Source organism: Cydia splendana, unplaced genomic scaffold (assembly GCF_910591565.1).
Source record: "Cydia splendana unplaced genomic scaffold, ilCydSple1.2 scaffold_57_ctg1, whole genome shotgun sequence".
Taxonomy (NCBI): domain Eukaryota; kingdom Metazoa; phylum Arthropoda; class Insecta; order Lepidoptera; family Tortricidae; genus Cydia; species Cydia splendana.
In genome coordinates, this window is record NW_026946894.1 from 68,717 (window position 1) to 88,941 (window position 20,225).

Genomic DNA, 20,225 nt, shown 5'->3' on the forward strand with positions numbered 1-20,225 from the left:
AGGAAACAATGGAATAAAAACAGGAGAAGAGATTGAGTTGTCATGATATAAAAATGTAAGTTTTGGTGGAGCTGAAATAAATTTATTTTAATACAAGTTGCAGTGAGTTGTTTTAATGTGGAGACACGGTCAGAACCAGGGCCCTTTTAAATTGTCTCGCACAAAGATCATTATACTGTGACCCGTCTGCTATGTTTACCGTGCGCGACGCGCGCTCACGATCTCGGCGAGCGGGTCGCGGGACGCGCGGGCGGGGCTTCACGGTTTGCCGCGCACCTCACCCCCTCAGATTCGTTTATGAGTCGAATCATATCGCCTTAAGGCCTTTGAGGCAAATGGTAAATTTAAGTGGTGCCGAGGCACAATTGTCAAAAAAGTTGGTAAAGTTGTTTATATAGTAAAAGACAATATAACTTCAAAAACATTTAAAAAGCACAAAAACCAAATTGTGTTAGATAAAGGGCACGATTGCGCTTACCCTAGTTATTGGGATGAAGACATAGAATTCCGGGACGATGACACATCATCGCCCCGCCCGCCTACGCCGAGCGAGGAACTGCAGCCTAGCACGGGGGAGGAAGGAGAACGGACAGTGGTTCTAGATCCACACCCTGCATCATCAGAGCCTCCCGAGCCAATCAGCATGCCACAGGGGTCCATACCTGGAGGTCAGTCCGAAGAAGATGACGAATTCCTGGAGGCCCTGCCTGGTCCGGTTACTGAACCCGATACCCGAGACTCTGACGTTCCAGCCGATAACGGTTCCGTGCCTGCCACTCCTCGAACAAAGCGCAATCGACCCAAGATTAATTACAAACCATTCTTTTAGCAATAAGTACTCAGTTGTAATCTTTTGTTATTCTTAGTTAAGGTTTAGACGTGTATGTAAGCTAAGGGGAGGAATGTTGCATATGTATGTGTGCTCACGCACACACCCACCGCGCTAACTTACGAATACACGTCAGTACGCTAACAGCAAGCAGTTGTTTCACTTGTCTCAACCCCACGTATCTATCACATCCTTAATGTCTTTCTTGTTTTTTTCAGCACCCTTTCGCTGCACACATCTTGATCCATCTGGTATATGTTCATACACCAATAACTTGCCGGCTTCGATTTCAGATTCCGAAAAGTTAGACGCACATATTTGAACAATACTCAAGTCGTCGAGAACTTTTATCTTGGTTTGCACGAAGGTCAAAAACTCGTTAATAATGATTTTATTATTGTCAGTAGCCATATTTACGGCACACGGTCACTTAAATATTATACATAATGCAGCTAGGAAATTACACAGCACGTAATCAACTACTCATAGCATCTTATACGTGTCGCGCGCGCACTCACGACCAAAGGTCAAAGAACCTCCTCCGTTTTTTTCGTCGGTTAAAAAATGACAGATAAAGACAAACCATTCATAGGTTATTCAGGCCAGTAACCAGTAACGCGTTTATGAATAACTCCATTAATATCATCATCATTATCATCATTTTGGATTTCACGGGCCTATAAATACCGGTCCTTTGATAGGCTTGCGTGGGGATATAGATCCAACACGTAGAGGCCCCTTGGAGAGTTTTAATGATCATTATTATTTATCATCATTACTTTTGTCAACTAAATAGTGTTTAGTTTTCAGTTTATAAAGTACATATGTATGTTAGTCTGTAAGGTATTTGTAACTATGGGCCTTGTTGCCTGAATTAAATTTGTAAATAAATAAATATACCTATATTTTTGAGTATGCTAATTAGTAACATCCCTGTATATGCCCAGTCGAACATACCTATTTGTAATTGATGAACCTTCATAAACAAAATATCCACGTTTAAGTAAAAACTGCTACGATATAACTACGATAAATCGACTCTCCCTAACATACAATGCATATCGTATAATTGGTCGATCATTATATTATAAACAAGACCACGTAGGTACCTTGATTGTTTAATGAAATAATGAATGAGACACCAAAAAACGTACATAGTATGCTTCTGTGAAACGATCTAATAAAATAAAACATATTATCAATATGTAGAGTCCACATTTAAAGCCACAAACCGCCAGTAGTAGAGCCAGGAAGCGGTTAGTGGGAATCTTAATGCAATTGAAGGTAGCTGCTAGTAAATCCCTCATTTCATATTATTAGTTTTGGCTTGTCCTATAGAAAGTGTATTTAGTACCTACTTAACATATTTACTAACAACTGGCAATATTTTATTTTTATTTTCTTTATTTAGGATAACCAACAGATAATACATCTTACATGCTCTTAAATCTATATAACAATCATGACTGATGCTTATCTAATTATAGGTAACCACAACTTATATAAGTGTCTTGTATCTGTGAACAATATTTAACATGCGGTAAACTTATGGGTAAATGAATTAATAGGTACCAGTACATTACATTAACTAACATTATATAACTTGACAACTAGGGTGATGTTAAATTGTCGATAACAATTGTTAACTACATGTATACTTATATACAAATATTTTCTATTAATATTTTATAAAGTATTATTAAGACATCTGTGAATCTGTGGCTACAATTACTTTGGGATATTCAGTGAGCCAACATATTTCGTCACCTTCTTTTTAAACTGTGCAGGTCTATCGTTAAATATGTCAACTCCCGCAGAGCCGGGGATATAATTGTATAATTTTGTCATTTTTAAAAGGGCAGAATTACGACCTAAATTTGTTTTTCCAAATGGAATGCTAAACAGTTTATACAAACCGGGACGAGGTAGCTTAGCAGGAGTAGTTATTTTAATTTTACTTAGCAATTCTGGACAATCCAGCCCCTTACTATTAACCAATTTATAAAGGAACATTAAATCCAGCACTTTTCTCCTGTTACTTAGTGAAATAAATCGAAAGAATTTTAGACGTTTACTATATGATGTGAGTTTACGAGTTTTGGAAGAGGAATATCCTAAATGTGTTAAAAAGCGTCTCTGTACCTTCTCAATACTATTCTTATGCACATCGTAATAAGGCGTCCAAACCTGAGAGCAGTACTCAAGGTTACTTCTCACTAATGTATTATAGAGCAATACTTTAGTCTCTCTCTCTTCCTTCCTTGCCGTATCCGGCAATGGCGACCCCATCAACAATTCTTATCCGGATTATGAAATGCCCTTATGTGGCTCGCAAAACCAAACTTTGTCTTGAAGATGCGGTCACACGATGCGCAATGGAGTTGTCCAGTCAAGTTGCGGGTGTATGTGTAGGAGGGCTTAGGTCGCGTCTTGCGGATATGACGCTTAGCATCCAGGTCTTCCAGACGCTGCTGCTCAAATTGAGCTACTTTCTTATGAACACTAGAACGCCATTCCGATCTTTGTAATGCAATGCCCTCCCAGCAGTCAGTCGGCATCCCGCAAGCGACGAGGTGGCGTTTGAGAACGTCTTTATGTCGCAGGTACTGGCCCCCCTGCTTCCGCTTTCCACAAGAGAGCTCTGAGTAGAAAACTGCTTTGGGCAGTCTCTCATTCTCCATACGCACGACATGGCCACACCACCTTAGCTGATGCTTCATGACCAGTGCTTCAATACCAGGCATCTCGACGCGACGTAAAACTTCCGTATTCGGTACCTTGTCTTGCCACTTTATACGTAAAATTGAGCGCAGACAACGTAGGTGGAAGGTGTCCAGTTTTTTCATGTCTGATTTATAGCTGCACCACGTTTCTGAGGCATAAAGCAGAGTGGGTATGATGATAGCTTTGTAAACCATAATTTTTGTGGACAGCTTCAAATCGTGCGACCTCCACACACGGTTGCTGAGCTTGCCAAATGCAGCAGCTGCATTGGCTATGCGTGATGGTATTTCAGACGCTAAGGTATTGTCATTGCGGAGTTGGCTTCCTAAGTACCTGAAACGTGGCACTTCTTCAAGAGCTTTGTTATCCAGATTGATACTGGAGTATTCCATGTGACAACCCCTAGGTGGTTGTACAAGAATTTTCGTTTTTGCCGCACTTATCACCAAGCCAAACTTACAGCATGACGCATGGAGAGAGTCCACATACGACTGGAGAGATTCTGCTGAATCAGCCATAAGGCAAACGTCATCCGCGTAAAGTATGTCCAATATCGAGTGCTTCGTGACTTTACTTTTGGCCCTAAAGCGCGACAAATCGAAAATGGACTTATCTGATCTGGAGCTAATTTCTATACGTCCACTACACGTTTTTGTCGCATCCTTCAGCACAGCAGCAAAGTATAGCGCAAAAAGGGTTGGCGCTAAGACACATCCTTGCTTCACACCGCACGTCACTGGAAATGTGTCTGAAAAATTCTCTTCATGACGAACTTTTGCCATCATATTCACATGGAATTGGCGTATTAAGTTTACGAATTTTTCAGGACAGCCAGTTTTCTTCAACACAACCCACCCACCCACATGTATTATAGAGCAATACTTTAGTACGAGCGCATCTAAACTGCCCAGTGTTTCTTATTAGAAATCCTAACATACGAGACGCTTTTTTAATGATGTTTATGTAATGGGCATTGAAATTTAACTTACTATCTATTGTTATTCCCAGGTCACGTATTGTATCTACCTTTTCGAGTTGTGTGCCTCCGATAGTGTAACAAGTGGGCACAATAGTTTTATTGCGAGTAAAAGAGATGTAAAAGCATTTCTTGGCATTCAGCTTCATTTTATTCTGGGAGCACCAATTACTCAACCTATCCAAGTCGTCTTGAAGTAGAATACGATCACTAGAATTTTTAATAGGTCTGAAAATTTTAAGGTCATCAGCGTAGAGATAAGGTTCGGAATTTTCACAACAACTGACTATGCTATTAATAAAAATTAAAAACAATAAAGGACCTAGGTGCGATCCCTGTGGGACACCTGATGTTGCAAAAAATTGCTTGGATTGCTCACCATTAATGGCTACATATAGCATGCGATTGTCCAGGTAGGACCCGACCCAGGACAATAGTGACCCAGAAACTCCATAATTTCTCAATTTACTTATCAAAATGGTATGATCAACTTTGTCGAAAGCCTTACTGAAATCAGTATAAACAGCATCTACCTGCACACGATTATCTACATTCTTTGTAAGGCTTTCGACAAAGGCCACCAAGTTTGAGCTAGTAGACCTACACCGCACGAATCCGTGCTGCCTATCTGTAAGTTGTTGCGCAAAGTGGGAATATAAGAAAGGGTAGACCAGTGATTCGAATATTTTAGGCATAACAGATAAAATAGAAATAGGCCTATAATTTTTTATATCAGATTTCGAGCCATCCTTAAATATCGGAACTATTTTTGTCTCCTTCCATGCTTGAGGAAATATGCCCGTTTCGAGAGACTTGTTAAATATGAATTTTAGCGGTTGTATCAGGCCTTCCGCACACCTAGAAATGAATATCGGCGGTAGACAATCTGGACCAGGTCCCTTATTTAGATCCATAGCTTTAATGTTTTTTAAGATCATGTTATCATCAATAATAATTTTATGTAACGAATTGGTCAACACTGTTTGTTCTTGTATGACTTGTATGAGATTAATGTTGTCAGAACTATCAACATTTGGTTCGTAAATTGAAGAAAAGTTTCTAGCAAATAATTCACAAATACTTTTGCAATCACAGGCCTGTTCGTTGCCAAGTTTCATGTTAGATGGTATAGATGATTTGTTTTTCCTTTTATGTTTGATAAATGTCCAGAAAAATTTTTGGTTTCGCGCTATATTCGTTTCAAGTGTTTTGCAATATTGATTATAACAGTTTAAGGTTTGATCGATACATCGTTTCTTAAGCAAATCGAGAGAAAGTTTATCTAGAGGATTTCTATATTTTTTATAACGTATTCGAATTTTTTGTTTTTCATGTAATATCCTAATTAGACTTTTTGTAAACCAGACTGGGTATTTAGTTCCTTTAGGTCTAGTTAATGGAACAAACTTTTTTATAGCTACCTTTAATGTCTCGTATAACTTATGCACCATTTCATCAACATCATGACATGCCTCTAACAATAAGAACCAATTAATATCGTTTAAATATTTAATGATTTCATCATAATTTGCTTTATAAAAGTTCAATTTTGGACATAACGGAGGAGAAAGAGTACTCTCAAGTTCTAAATCTAAGGACATTTCTAACGGTGGGTGAAAAGAGTCAACAATGCTCAGCGGGTAATTACATCGATCTAGAGAGACTGTATTTGTTGAAAACACAAGATCAAGTAACCTATTATTGATGTTCATAACATTATTATACTGCTTTACATCACAGAAGGCCATAAATTCAATAAGAGCTTGGTATACTTTACAGGAACTATTTACAAGTAACATAGATGTATCGGAATTACTGGCTATCCAATCCACGGAAGACAAATTGAAATCTCCTAATATTAACGCTTCAGTAAAACCAATAACATTTGCAGAAGCCTTATCAAGAAACAACTCTAGGTCATTAAATTTTACTGGTGGCGGTAGATATACACAGCATAAGCATAGTTTTGTTACACAATCTCTAGATCTGTTCTCTACAACTATCCACAAGTCTTCCAATTGTGTTTCAAATTCATACATTCTGTAAGACACTAATCTCTTATTTACCGCAACCATAACACCTCCGCCAGTTTTTTTTGCTGATGGATTATCAATATTTCGTGCACGCCTGTACACATTATATCTGTCGTCGAACAATTCACCATCGCTTATATTATCCTGCAGCCACGTTTCAGTGATACAAATAATATCGTATTGATTAACAGAAACATTGCATAAAAAGTCTATGGTTTTAGTGTTCAACCCTCTAGAATTTTGATAGTACAGAGTTAAGTTTTTCACGGTAAAGACAATAGTTTAATATTCATGCACTAAAAGTTAAGAGAAAAAAAAAACTAAAGACGTCACTTATAACAGTCGACTAATTGAAGACAGGTCTTTCAGAACAATGGCTTGCGACATTTCATCTTTGCGAATAAAGATTCGCCCGCTTCGAACCCAAACAAATTTATAATTCTTATCTTTTGCTGCTTTTCTTGCCGCCTTATGCAATTCTCTATTGTACGGCGATAGGTGCTCCGCTACATATACAGGGACCTTATCGCCACCAAGCCCAAGATGGCTAGAGTTGAGCTTGTCATCCTTGTGGGTTTTATTGAATTTGATCACTGACGCAAGTAGTCTGTCGCGTGTTATTGGACTTTTCATCTGTACTACAACTGAGCGCGGCCGCGAGCTAGCTGCATCTAATTTAGCTGTTCTAGTGCAGTGATGGATATCATCTTCCTTTATGTCGCAGGACACTGTTTTTGATAACTGCATAATTACCGTCACTAAATTTTCAGATCGGTGTTCAGGCAAACATTGAATTTCAACGTTGCATGCACGTGAATGCTGTTCTATTTGAGTAATGCGTTGATTTAATTCTGTGTTTGTAGCTTGTAGGACTTCTACCTCCCTTGTCAGACGCTTGCACTCCTGTGACGTGTGATGTGCGTCCTTCTTGATATCCTCAAATTGAAAATTGATGAAGTCCATGGAATCCTTAACTTTGCTTATCTCTTCCGTTAGGCCCGTTATCTCTGCCTTCACATCCTGCAGAAGAGTTGTCACATTTATCTGTAGAACTTTGGTTATTTCTTCTGACAAAATGTTGCGTAACTCCGTACAAACAACATCGCGGACGTCTTCTTTTGTGAGGCATTGATGACGTCTAATACCAGATTGAAACAATAGCGAAGATTGATCTGCGCCTTCTTTGTTGCTTTTTTGCCTTTGGGTTACCCATGATACAGGAGTCCTCATGTCGACATCGGTTACCTGCGCCACGGCCTCTAACATATATTGGTTTTGGATCGGTGTATTTTCGTTATCCCCTTTTCTTGCACTGCCATGACAATGTGGGCAAATCCAGCCTGCCTTCTGCGCGAATGTAAGGTTGTTGTACTGTCTGATAAGTTGGTTGTTGGAGGGTTGAATGGAGATCAAGTGAAACGAGACATTACCGAAGATGTGTTATATTCTCGGTATCCAAGTTTAGAGAGCGCAAGTAAATCTAAACATAACATATTTATAGGCTATTATTGCTTACATGCTATTTATACAATTACGTGCGTCGCATATTTATGTTGCAGACAGTAACGTATAGTTACTGTTAATATGTTAACTTAGGCATATAGTACACCTCCCTGGAAAGTTACTCTTCACCCCCACAAAGGAAGAAAAAAAAATGTGACACACGCAGTTGCATTTACATTTTTTTTTTTAATTATAATATAATATAATAGTTGCTAGTTATTACTTAGTTTCAAAATACATCTTAGTGTTATTTTTATGAGTTATATAAACCTGATTATTTTTTAATATCTTAACATTTGGTGACATATCTTCTATGACCTTGTAAGGTCCATTATAAATAGAGTCTAATTTATCGCCTACTTGGTTTTTTAAAAGTATTAAGTCTCCTGGTTTATATTGTACAGAATTCATTTTCTTATCATACATTCATTTTCTATTGACTTTACTAGACATTAAATTACTTTTAGCTTCTGACTGAGCTCTTTGTAACCTATACTTAAATTCTTTAGGATAACTATCATAATTATAGAGAGGGTCGACAGAAGAAATTAAATTATTCGGTAAACGACAGTGTTTGCCGAAAACTAATTCGAATGGCGTATATTGCGTCTCGGTATGTACGGTGGTATTATACGAAAAACACCAATAGCTTAACCAGGTACTCCAGTCTGTGCGGTTATTACTACATTGTATCCTAAGGTAAGCTCCTAGGTTCTTGTGCGTGTTCTCGAGTGCTCCTATAGTTTCGTGGTGATAAGCAGTCGAGTGTAGCTTATTGATACCTAATAATCTACAAATATCGCTAAAAACACTAGACATAAATTCGGTACCTTGATCCGTTATAACGTCGCTTGGTACGCCATATCTTAAAATAAAATTATTTACAAATGCTTTACTTACAGACTCAGTGTCTTTCCTCTCTAAAGGATATGCTTCGACGAAATTAGTCAGTTCACACTGAATTGTTAATACGTACTTATAGTTAAAATTGTCTATTTCTAAAGGTCCTAGAATGTCTAAAGAAACTCTTTCGAAGGATGAACTTGGCGTTGTAGTTATCACCATTGGCTCCTTAGTGTATTTATTAGTGTGTTTGTTGTGTTGACAATGTGCACATTTCTTTACGTATTCGTATACATCGTGGCTCATTCTTGGCCAGAAATAATGACGTTTAATATTATTGAGCATTCTATTAACCCCCGCGTGGCCACTGGTGGGTAATAGATGGAAATCGTTTAAAATAACTCTTATTTCGTCTTTATCGTATACTTTCGTGACACCTTTCGTAACTAGGATCCTAGGAATATCACATTTGTAGCTAGCTAAAAATTCATTTATTTCTTGCGCATTTTGTTTATTTTTTATTATTATAACTTCATTTATGCGTTGCTTCTTGCAAAATTCTTCTAATTCCCTCGCTAACACGCCTACGGTAGATAACGATCGGGATGTTAGATATATGCATGATTCGCTTGGTACGTACTCAAAATTTCCTTTACTACTCATTATTTTATTTTGACATGTCTTACTTAATTTGTAATCGGAACTTAATATGAGTTCAGTACAATTTTTTGGTGCTTTGATGATTTCCACAACTCTAGGTTGATCAAGCCTATCGTTTGCGGGTACATCTGTCGCTAAGTCACTGTTCAATTATGCCATTCGTACCTTTAGAATAGTTGTTGCGTTCACTGTGGCAACACTTTGTCACAGTTAAAATTCAAACATTTAAAAAAAATAAACTGTTGCTCTGTCATACAGTTGACAGAGCCAGTGTGTCAAAAACCTACCACCAGTTCACATCTACTCTCGTTGCTCTCGTTTATTTTCGCACTTTATTCACGGCGACTGCAGGTAACGATTTTACGCTTCCTCTAGCTTGCGACAGAAAGCCAGAATCACCACCAGCGGTCTTCAACGGTGACCAACGATTTGGCTCCCACAGTCTCCGGATCAAAGGTAACTTCGTCTACACATATACACACTTTAGTTTTAACTTTCATACTATTTATCTCGACTTATCCCAACTTTCTTGCTCCATCGGCCCTAAATTTCACCTTACTCTCGCCCCTTTTTTCGTTAAATACAGTCCACCTTCGCTATAGAACATTTTGGTCCTTCGAACCGGATATTTTGATAAAGTACCTATGGTTTGTCGTTTCTCGTTTTGGTACTCATAGTTGCTTAGTCGAAATTGTGTTGTCATCTTTTACATTCAAAATTTAGGGTAGACTTAATAAAAAGTTCGAGGGTAAGCAAGAAAGTTGGTCGTGTAGTGGTGCTTTAATAAAATCATTCGGTCATTTATTTAATTGCGCTGGCAACATTTTTCATAATTGTCAAGTGTCAACTGTCAGCTGTCTGTCATTGAACTCATTGAAGTTGTGGAAAGTGAATTGCAGTTTGTTTTGAACATTTTTTGTGTAATTACTGCAATTTTTGTGTAGTTTTGTGTTTATTAATATGGGAGGTGGTGATAAGTCTGGCGAGAAAGATGATGCTGGTGTAGACACGGTGATGATTGCTCGTGATTATCAGGTAATGAGAATAGAGTATTTGCAAATGTTGTCGGTTGCTGAATTAGCTTTGTGTGACGAGAGTGAATTGTGTACAATTGCGAAAAACTTTCATGAAGCTCAAATAAAGCTTTTAAGTACTGCTCCGCGAAGCGAGCACCGCGAGATTTGTTCCCATACCGCGATGTTCGACTCGAAGGTTAGGGCAGTGAGATCGCGTTTGCAGAATAGGAAGCAGGCTTTTGCTGCGGCTTCCGGGGTGTCGGGGACGCCGCAGCCGGTCTTGCCGAAGTTGCCGAAGTTACAAATTAAAGCTTTCGATGGGAAAATTGAAAGCTGGGTAACGTTCATACAGTTGTTCAATTCTTTAGTAGATAAGCGAACAGACATTGCCCCTGTTGAAAAATTACACTATTTACTGTCGAGTGTGCAGAATGAGGCCTATGACCTTATAAAAAATTATCCTGTCACCGATGACAATTATAAGGTAGCATATGAGGCGCTGTACAAGCAATATAATAAAATTAGATTAATTGCTACAACTTATTATGACAAGCTTGTTCAGTGTGAACCTGTGAAGGCATCCCGGGCTAGTGACTTACAGCGGGTTCATCGGGTTTTCACTGAAAATCTGTCCATTTTGAAAGGTTTCGACTTGCCGGATAAGAATTTCTTACTCATTCAATTACTGTGGTCAAAGCTGGATAGGGGCACGAAGGAGCAGTTTGAATTAGAGCATAACTCAGATGATATCCCGGAGTTCAGTAAATTGCATGATTTTGTTGAAAAAAGATACCGGGCGCTAGATGCTGCAGGGTCAACAGGCTTTGTTGCTAGTACTCCTCAGCCTAGTAGTAGTAAGTCTTCTAGTAAGCCAAAGATGGCCTTGGTGGTCACTGCTCCAACGTGTGTAGTCTGTAAGCAGGCTCATAGCCTTGTATCTTGTCCAACTTTTCTAAAATATGACCCCGCTGATCGGTTTAAATGTGTAAAAGAAAATAAGTTGTGTATTCTATGTTTGTCGGGGTCTCATTCTGTCAAGTCCTGCAAGTCAAAGCAGCGGTGTGAGCAGTGTCGTTTCTCCCACCATACGCTGTTACATTTCAATAATGCAAATGTGCCTGCCTCCCCGGCTGTGGATGTAAATAGCTCGAAGCATCCGTCTGACACATCTAATCCGCTGGTAATGGTGGCAAGTAATGTTGCAGCCTCTTCTTTGTTTGCAACTGCCAAGGTTTTGGTGAAGAATGCCCATGGCGGCTTGGTAGAGGTAAGGGCTTTGCTCGACTGTGCCAGTGCTTGCAATTTTGTAAGCGAGGCATGTGCAAAGAAGCTTGGTCTCCGGGCAGAATATGGAAAGCATGTCGTGACTGGTATTGGTGAAGTGGTGTCCAAGCCCGGTGGCACATTGTCATGTACCGTCTCGTCCAGGCTTGGAAATTCTGATACCGCTATTTCAGTAGAGGCTTATTTGTTGCCAAAAATTTGTCCGGAAATGCCAACGGATCATGTTGATGTCTCATCATGGCGCCATATCAGGGGCTTAGAGTTGGCTGACCCTCATTGGCACATTCCAGGACCTGTTGACTTGCTCCTGAACGTTAACATTCTCGCTTCTTCGTTGCGCCCTGGGTTAACCCATGGGGCCCCTGGCCAGGCGACTGCCCTCAACACCATTTTCGGGTGGATTTTGATGGGTGACGCAGGCGACTGTGCTACGGACATTTGTCGTCCTCGGTTCCGTGGTAACAATTGTCAACTGGTCGTGGGCAGATTATCGATTGACGACTCTATTAAGAGGTTTTGGGAGTTGGAAGATGTCAGCTCTCCGAACACCGTCATTTTGTCGAAGGAGGATCAGCTGTGCGAAGAATATTTTCTCGCTAACTTTCGTCGCACAGAAGAAGGTAGATTTGTCGTTCCTCTACCTTTCGCTGACCATTCCAATAAACCCACCTTTTCGGGCTCTCGAGCCATCGCTCTCAAGAGATTTTCGTCGCTGGAGCGGAAGTTACTGAGTAACTCCGACTTCTATAGAAACTATGTAGCCTTTATGAAGGACTACGAAAGCTGTCGCCACCTTGAGGAGTGTGACCCTCCGGGGGTGGATGTGGGGAAGTTCTTCTACATTCCCCACCATGGAGTATTGAGGCCCTCGTCAATCAGTACTCCTCTCCGGGTCGTTTTTGACGCCAGTGCCAAGGACAGCCGAGGCATCTCGCTAAATGATGCGCTACTGCCAGGCCAGAAGCTGCAAAACAACATTTTCCACTTGCTCCTTCGTTTTCGGTGGCATAATGTTGTATTCACGGCCGACGTCAAGCAAATGTATAGACAAATTTTAGTGTCCCCGGAAGATGCTGAATATCAGCGTATCCTGTGGCGTCCGTCTGTCAATGAGCCTGTCCGGGACTATCGGCTGCTGACCGTTACTTACGGCGTTTCGTCCGCTCCTTACCAAGCTCTCCGCACCATTGCCCAGTTGGCGAGGGAATCGAGGGAAGAATATCCTTCTGGTTCAGCAGTTTTAGACCGCGACATCTATGTCGACGACGTGGTATCTGGAGCGCATTCTGTCGAACAAGCACGGAAGCTTCGTTCGGAGTTGTCGACGGTATTAGCTTCTGGCGGTTTCCATTTGCGGAAGTGGACGTCGAACCACCAGGAGTTCTTCGACGGTGTCCCCTCCTCAGACTTGTATTCTGAGGACTTTCGGGAGTTCAACTCCATTGGGGACATCTCTCTAAAAATTCTTGGCCTCTCGTGGTTACCTCAGGCGGACGACTTCACCTTTCAAGTCGCTGTCGAAGATCGTCGGTGCACTAAACGTACCATCCTCTCAGATATTGCTCGGATCTTTGACCCTCTGGGCCTGCTCTCACCTGTGACGTTCTTCGCGAAGTACCTCATGCAGCTGCTGTGGGTCTCAGGTGTCTCATGGGACGACGACGCGCCAGAGAACCTTGCATCCGAATGGCGAGAGTACAAAGCGCAGCTGCCCTCTCTGAAGTCTGTGTCGGTCCCGCGTCGTATGGTCAAGGACTTCGTTTCGCTCGAAGTTCACGGGTTCTGCGATGCCTCAGAGCGAGGGTTTTGCGCGGTGGTTTACGTCCGAACGACAGGCGAGGACGGAACGCAGTACGTCCAGTTGGTCTGTGGTAAATCGAGAGTGGCACCCCTGCGTAAGTTGTCGATACCGCGTCTGGAGTTGCTGGCCGCGGTACTGCTTGCAGACCTGGTGGAGTCGGTCGCAACAGCTCTGGAGCCTCTCCACAAAATCGATAAGGTACAGGCGTGGTCTGACTCTAGCGTTGCGTTGACTTGGATAAAGTCTTGCCCTTCAAAGTGGAAAACTTTCGTGGCTAACCGCGTGAGCCACATTCAGGAAATTATTCCTCCCGATTGTTGGCGACACGTGAGGACTGGCGACAACCCAGCCGACTGTGGGTCGCGGGGGCTCTTGCCGGACGACCTGGTCCACCATAGTAACTGGTGGACGGGTCCATCTTGGCTCGTGCTGGACAAGCCTGACTGGCCTAAGTCAACGTTGTTAGTCGACGTGGATGTTCTACATGAAGAGCGTAAGGTGACAGTCCTCACTGTCTCAGTGCAGGAGACGTGGACAGACAACCTTATGACTAAGTTCTCGGCACTGACGACACTCCAACGTGTCCTCGCCTATTGTCTTCGTTTCGTGCACAACGTGAGAAATCGAAAGACGCCCAACAACTTGTTGGACGGCCCTTTAACACCCCTGGAGATTAAACAGGCGCTCATGTTCCTCGTGCGTTCTGTTCAACAACACCACTTTGCTTCGGAGATCGAGAAAGTGAAAAACAATCTTTTGAACTCTCTCCCGAAGGCATTTAAGAAATTGTCTCCATTCCTCGATGACGCGGGTCTCTTGAGGGTGGGCGGACGCCTGTCGCGAGCTTCTCTCGAATTCGATGTTAAACATCCCCTGTTGCTACCTCGCGACGATCGTCTTACCTCCCTCTTGATCGACGAGTACCATAAGCGTTTCATGCACCCAGGCGTCCAAACGCTTCATAATTTGCTGGCGCAGCATTTCTGGATACTGTCCCCAAAGCGAGCTATCCACGTAGTCACGTCAAAATGCATGAAATGCTTCCGTGTTCGACCACTCGGTGCTCCTGCGCCGTTCATGGGCGACTTGCCGTCTTATCGGGTAGCCCAGCTCAAAGCGTTCTTGAGTGCTGCTGTCGACTTCGGTGGACCTTTTGACATAGCTCTGGGTCGCGGGCGAGGCAATAAGACCTACAAGGGTTACATTTGCGTTTTCGTGTGCACCTCGACGAAGGCTGTGCACACGGAGCTCGTCACTGAGCTGTCCTCAGACGCGTTTCTCGCCGCGCTTCGCCGCTTCGTCGCGCGTCGTGGTCGGTGTAATCGGTTGGTGTCCGACCAGGGGAAGAATTTTGTCGGTGCGAGCAATATTCTGCAACGTCTCGTAGGAGATGCTGCTACGCATAGCGAGATTAAATTCGAGTTTAATCCGCCAGGCAGCCCTCACTTCTCAGGTCTCGCTGAGGCCGGTATCAAGGCTGTCAAAACACATTTAGCTCGAGTCATCGGTAGTCAGAGGTTGACGTACGAGGAGTTCCTAACAATCTTGACTCAGGTTGAGGCTCTTCTTAATTCAAGACCCCTGACTCCTCTTAGTACCGATCCTAATGACTTATCGGCCCTCACTCCGGGCCATTTTCTCACGACGGAGCCCTTATCTGTCGTACCCGAGGAAGATCTCTCGGATGTTCGGCTGGGCCCACTTCAACGGTGGAAGTTGCTGCAGAAAATGCACCAAGACTTTTGGACCAAGTGGTCAAAAGAATACATGCATACTCTGCAGCAGCGAATGAAGTGGCACGACAAACAAACCGACGTCCAAATCGGTACTCTCGTGCTCGTAGTCAACGAGCAGACAGGGCCCATGAAGTGGCCTCTGGGTCGCATTGTCGACACTCATCCCGGGTCCGACGGGATTTGTCGTGTGGTGACGGTGCGCACAGCTACCGGACTGTACAAACGACCCGTGGTCAAGCTGTGCCCCTTACCCGTTTAATCGCTCTTCGAGCGCTACCATTGTGTCGTCTATTTTTGTATAGTCTTAGTATTATTTTTTCTAAGTTTACTTCTATCGTCTTTGTTTTCGTCTAGTCAAAATACTAGTGTATTTTGGTGGGCGGAATGTTCAATTATGCCATTCGTACCTTTAGAATAGTTGTTGCGTTCACTGTGGCAACACTTTGTCACAGTTAAAATTCAAACATTAAAAAAAAATAAACTGTTGCTCTGTCATACAGTTGACAGAGCCAGTGTGTCAAAAACCTACCACCAGTTCACATCTACTCTCGTTGCTCTCGTTTATTTTCGCACTTTATTCAAAGCACTACTACCATTTAGGACATTAATTCATTAGTATCAGTGTTGTGTACCGGAGGAAGCCGAACTCATCCGTGGAAGGGAAAATCAGAGGTCTAAGTTGGGCGACTGCAGGTAACGATTTTACGCTTCCTCTAGCTTGCGACAGAAAGCCAGAATCACCACCAGCGGTCTTCAACGGTGACCAACGATTTGGCTCCCACAGTCTCCGGATCAAAGGTAACTTCGTCTACACATATACACACTTTAGTTTTAACTTTCATACTATTTATCTCGACTTATCCCAACTTTCTTGCTCCATCGGCCCTAAATTTCACCTTACTCTCGCCCCTTTTTTCGTTAAATACAGTCCACCTTCGCTATAGAACAGTCACCTTGATCGCAAGTTTGTTGCGCGCGCAGTTTCCGTGTTTGAGCTCTGGTCATGACTGATACAACGTGTGTTCTAATATTTTTTAAATCTTCACTATTCATCGGTAAACGACTCAATGCGTCTGCAGCTGCATTGTTTCGCCCCGGAATGTACTCAATATCAAAATTGAATTCTTCTAAATACAACCTAAATTTGGTTAATCTACTCGAGGGATCAGTCATTCCAAAAAGATAAATCAGTGGTTTATGGTCGGTGACAATTTTAAACCTTTTCCCAAAGAGATAGGGTCTAAAATGTCTTGTCGACCAAACTATGGCAAGTAATTCCAAATCTATGATTGGGTATCGCGTCTCGGCTGGCTTAAGATTTCGACTTGCGTACGCGACTACTTTTCCGTTGGAATTTGATAGTACTGCACCTAATCCTATTTTTGATGCATCTGTATGTAGCGTAAAAATGTTATTTTCTGAAAAATCTGGATAGTCTAAAACTTGTGGACTCGTAAGAATATTTTTTAATTTTAAAAATGCTGCTTCACACTCTGTAGACCAGTTAAAAACTGCGTTTTTCTTGGAAAGCTGGTTTAAAGGATAAGCTATGTTCGCGAAATTTGGAATAAACCGTCTATAGTAATTGGCAAATGCTACGAATCTTTTGACCTCGTCTGTATTCGTTGGTCTTGGGTATTTGGTTAATGCATCTACTTTCGCTGGGTCGGGCTCTACTCCCTTTGAAGTTATTTTGTGCCCTAAATACATTATCTCTTTACGTAAAAATTCGCATTTTAATGGATTTAGTTTAAGATTCGCGCTCCTTAAACGTTCTAAAACTTGAGTGAGGTTATGGTTATGTGACGTTATGGATTTACCTATGACAATGCAATCGTCTAAGTATATGAAACATTGTTTGTAATTTAATCCGGACATGGCTATGGTCATAAGTCTTGAGAAAACACTACCGCTTGTTCGGAGTCCCATGGGACATCTCTTCATTGAATACATCTTATCGGTAGTAAACGCGGTGTATTTCCGGGATTCCTTGTCTAAAGCTAGTTGGTAATAACCTTGGGAAAGATCGAGCTTTGAAAAATATATGCTACCTGCTAGGGAATCTAATATTTCTGTTATGTTGGGCAATGGGAATTTATCATCCTGTATTCTATTATTTAGTTGCCTGTAGTCGACAACCAATCTCCATTTCTTTTCTCCTAACTTATCACTCTTTTTAGGAACAAGCAAAACTGGGCTGGACCACTCGGAAGTAGTCTCTTCTATTATGTCGTTATCTAGCATATCTTGGATCTGCGTTTGAAGTTCTTTGCGTAAGGCATGTGGTATCCTGTAAGGTTTTACGTATACTGGGCTTGCATTTTCTTTTAAGTTAATTTTGTGCTCCAGCAAGTTTGTTGTGGTAAGCTTGTCGCCTGGCAGATGAAAAACATCTGCGTATTTTGCACAAATTTGTTCTATACTTAATTGTTCCTCTTTGTTTAAATAAGTGTGTAAATTTAAAAGATCTAATAAGGTTTTTACTCTATTGACGCTAATTTTCCCTGTGTCAAAATTGCAAATATCAAAATTACATAATCGGTTTACCTTCAACTTTGATAAATCTAAAGTAACTGGCTTATCAGTCGTATTCAATATCCGTACGGGTATTTGACCTTTGTCTGGTCTTGAAATGACACCTGCTACAAAAACGCCTGCTTGCATTTCCTGGGCTAGTACTACACAGTCGTCTACCAGTTGTGACGTAATGTGAGTCATAACTTCGCATCGCGGAGGTATATTATGGACATACGTATTATTTAAATGTACTTGCATAGGTATCGAAACGGACTGACCTCGGTCCTCTAAAATTAATGCATTGCGTTTATAACTTATATCTGCATCGTAACGTTTGAAAAATTCTTCCCCTAAAATTGCTTGGGCTGCGCATTGCATATTCTTAAAAACATGAAACTTTTCTTCGCAAATGAAACCGTTAAAGTCTAAGTCTAAGTATATATATCCTTCTGAAGTTAAATCTCCGCATACTCCCTTAATAGTAATGCTATGTCCTTGTATTTGTCTGAAAAGATCGGGTTTGTTTTGTAAATATTCGTACCTAATAGCACACAGGCCTGCTCCGCTGTCGGCCAAGAGTTTTAATTTATATGTTTTACCTATACTACAAGTTACTGTGCTATAATTATCTTTATTATAACTAAATATTGCGCTATTCATATTAGTCACGAAAAAACTGCCTGTTAGGTTTTACATTATCGTGTGACGGTTGCATGTGCTGCGCACGCGTATTCGGGCGAGTGGGCGCGCGCGCAGGTCGGTGGACTGTAGCTGCACGGTCAGCGAAATTGTCCGGTCGTTTAACTCTATTTGTCGAGACGTGTTGCGAAATACCTGTGTTACGGTTATTATTGGAATAATACCGTGTCCCGAATGTATTTTTATTTCCTGTGTTAAAATCTCTGCCCTTATTCCTATTGTAACGCGCAGAGTGGGCATTCCGGTTCCCGTAATTATTACGAGAATGTCCCCGTCCATAATGTAGGACTTGATCCTGTTGTGGTGATGAGCTGTGCTCGTCAATGGCCGTCCTGATTGCTTCGGGCAATGACGTAAATTGCCTAGATGATATTATTGTGCTTAATTTTGGGTCTGCTAGACCGTCTGCAAACCGTTTAATGGCTGATTTCTCGTTCAGCGGACGAAGTATATCGTACCTGCTATCGTTACCGTCGGCCTGAGATATGGTCAGGTTGACGAAAAGATCCTCGATCTCGGCTCCGAATGCCTCTATAGTTCTCCTACCTTGCCTAGCTCTGTATAGTTGAGCTTGAATCGATTCGGACGATTTTTTAGGTAGTAAAAATGTGCGCATATCCGTGACAAGTAATTCTACGCTACTATATGACGTCTTTAATCTGAGCTTAGCGCTAGATGAAAGTCTTGTTTTTAGGACGAAGTCTATTAAAACCTGTTGAGTTTCGCTATTAATAATGGAACTGTACATTAGAATACCGTCTATTAATTGTTTAGTGGTATCCTCCTGCCCCGTCATGACGGGCAACAAGGCGATGGCCGTCTTGACATCAAAACTGGGCTTAGCCATTTTTCCGTCTGTTTGAGATTCTGTATCAAAATAATTTAATGCTATCTTTATCCTACTGTAAGTGTCGGCAATATCGTTTATATGCTTATTAGCTAACTCTAATTCTGAAATTTTATATTTTTCCGTTTGCTTCTGTAACTGAGACACAATATCCGCCGCGCGATTATATAATTCGTTTGATTCGTCTAGTTTCTTTCTACCTATTTCTTTCCGTCGCCTCTCTGGACCTAACTTTACAATATCTTCTCTTAATTTATTTGACCTTTCACGAATGGACACTAACTCAGATAGCATAATAAATTTGCGGCTACGGTTAATAACACATAACGGCTAAAATTAGGATACCTAACATTTCCTATATATCGCGACGAAACAATTAAAACATAATGATAAAGTTATATCTAACTTACATTAGTAGCGGGCAATGTACCCCCGTAAGTAGGTTATGTCGACGCTGCATTCCGCGCTGGCTGGGCGGTCGCGCGACGCTGCTGGCGAGCTGGCACCTCCATGTGGCACTCGCTGACGCTGCATGTGGCTGCCTCTGCTCCGACGATGATGACGGGCCGGGCTAACCCTGGACTCCCTCGAGCATGGGCCGGGATAACCCTGGACACCTCTTGATATGGGCCGGGATAACCCTGGACACCTCTTGAATTGCGAGCCGGGATAACCCTGGACAACGCTCTTCTTTCTTCTTTCTTCGTTTTTTCTTAATTTGAGTTTTGTTGCTTGGTCATCTTTTTCTTCCTTCTCT

General features: G+C 41.7%; 1 protein-coding gene and 1 long non-coding RNA gene across 2 annotated transcripts; one reads left to right on the top strand and one right to left on the bottom strand.

Moving 5' to 3' along the window:
- Positions 1-3,062: 3,062 nt before the first annotated feature.
- On the top strand, positions 3,063-4,171 carry LOC134805755 (uncharacterized). Its single transcript, XR_010146384.1, has 2 exons — positions 3,063-3,175; positions 3,643-4,171. It is a non-coding gene; the product is annotated as an uncharacterized LOC134805755 (long non-coding RNA).
- Positions 4,172-16,142: 11,971 nt separating this feature from the next.
- Positions 16,143-19,594, bottom strand: LOC134805758 (uncharacterized). Its single transcript, XM_063778990.1, has 3 exons — positions 18,883-19,594; positions 17,457-17,780; positions 16,143-16,213 (listed from the first exon to the last, which is right to left on the bottom strand). The coding sequence occupies exons 1-3, from the start codon at positions 19,466-19,468 to the stop codon at positions 16,143-16,145; spliced, it is 981 nt and encodes a 326-aa protein (XP_063635060.1). The 5' UTR covers positions 19,469-19,594.
- Between the last annotated feature and the right edge of the window lie 631 nt (positions 19,595-20,225).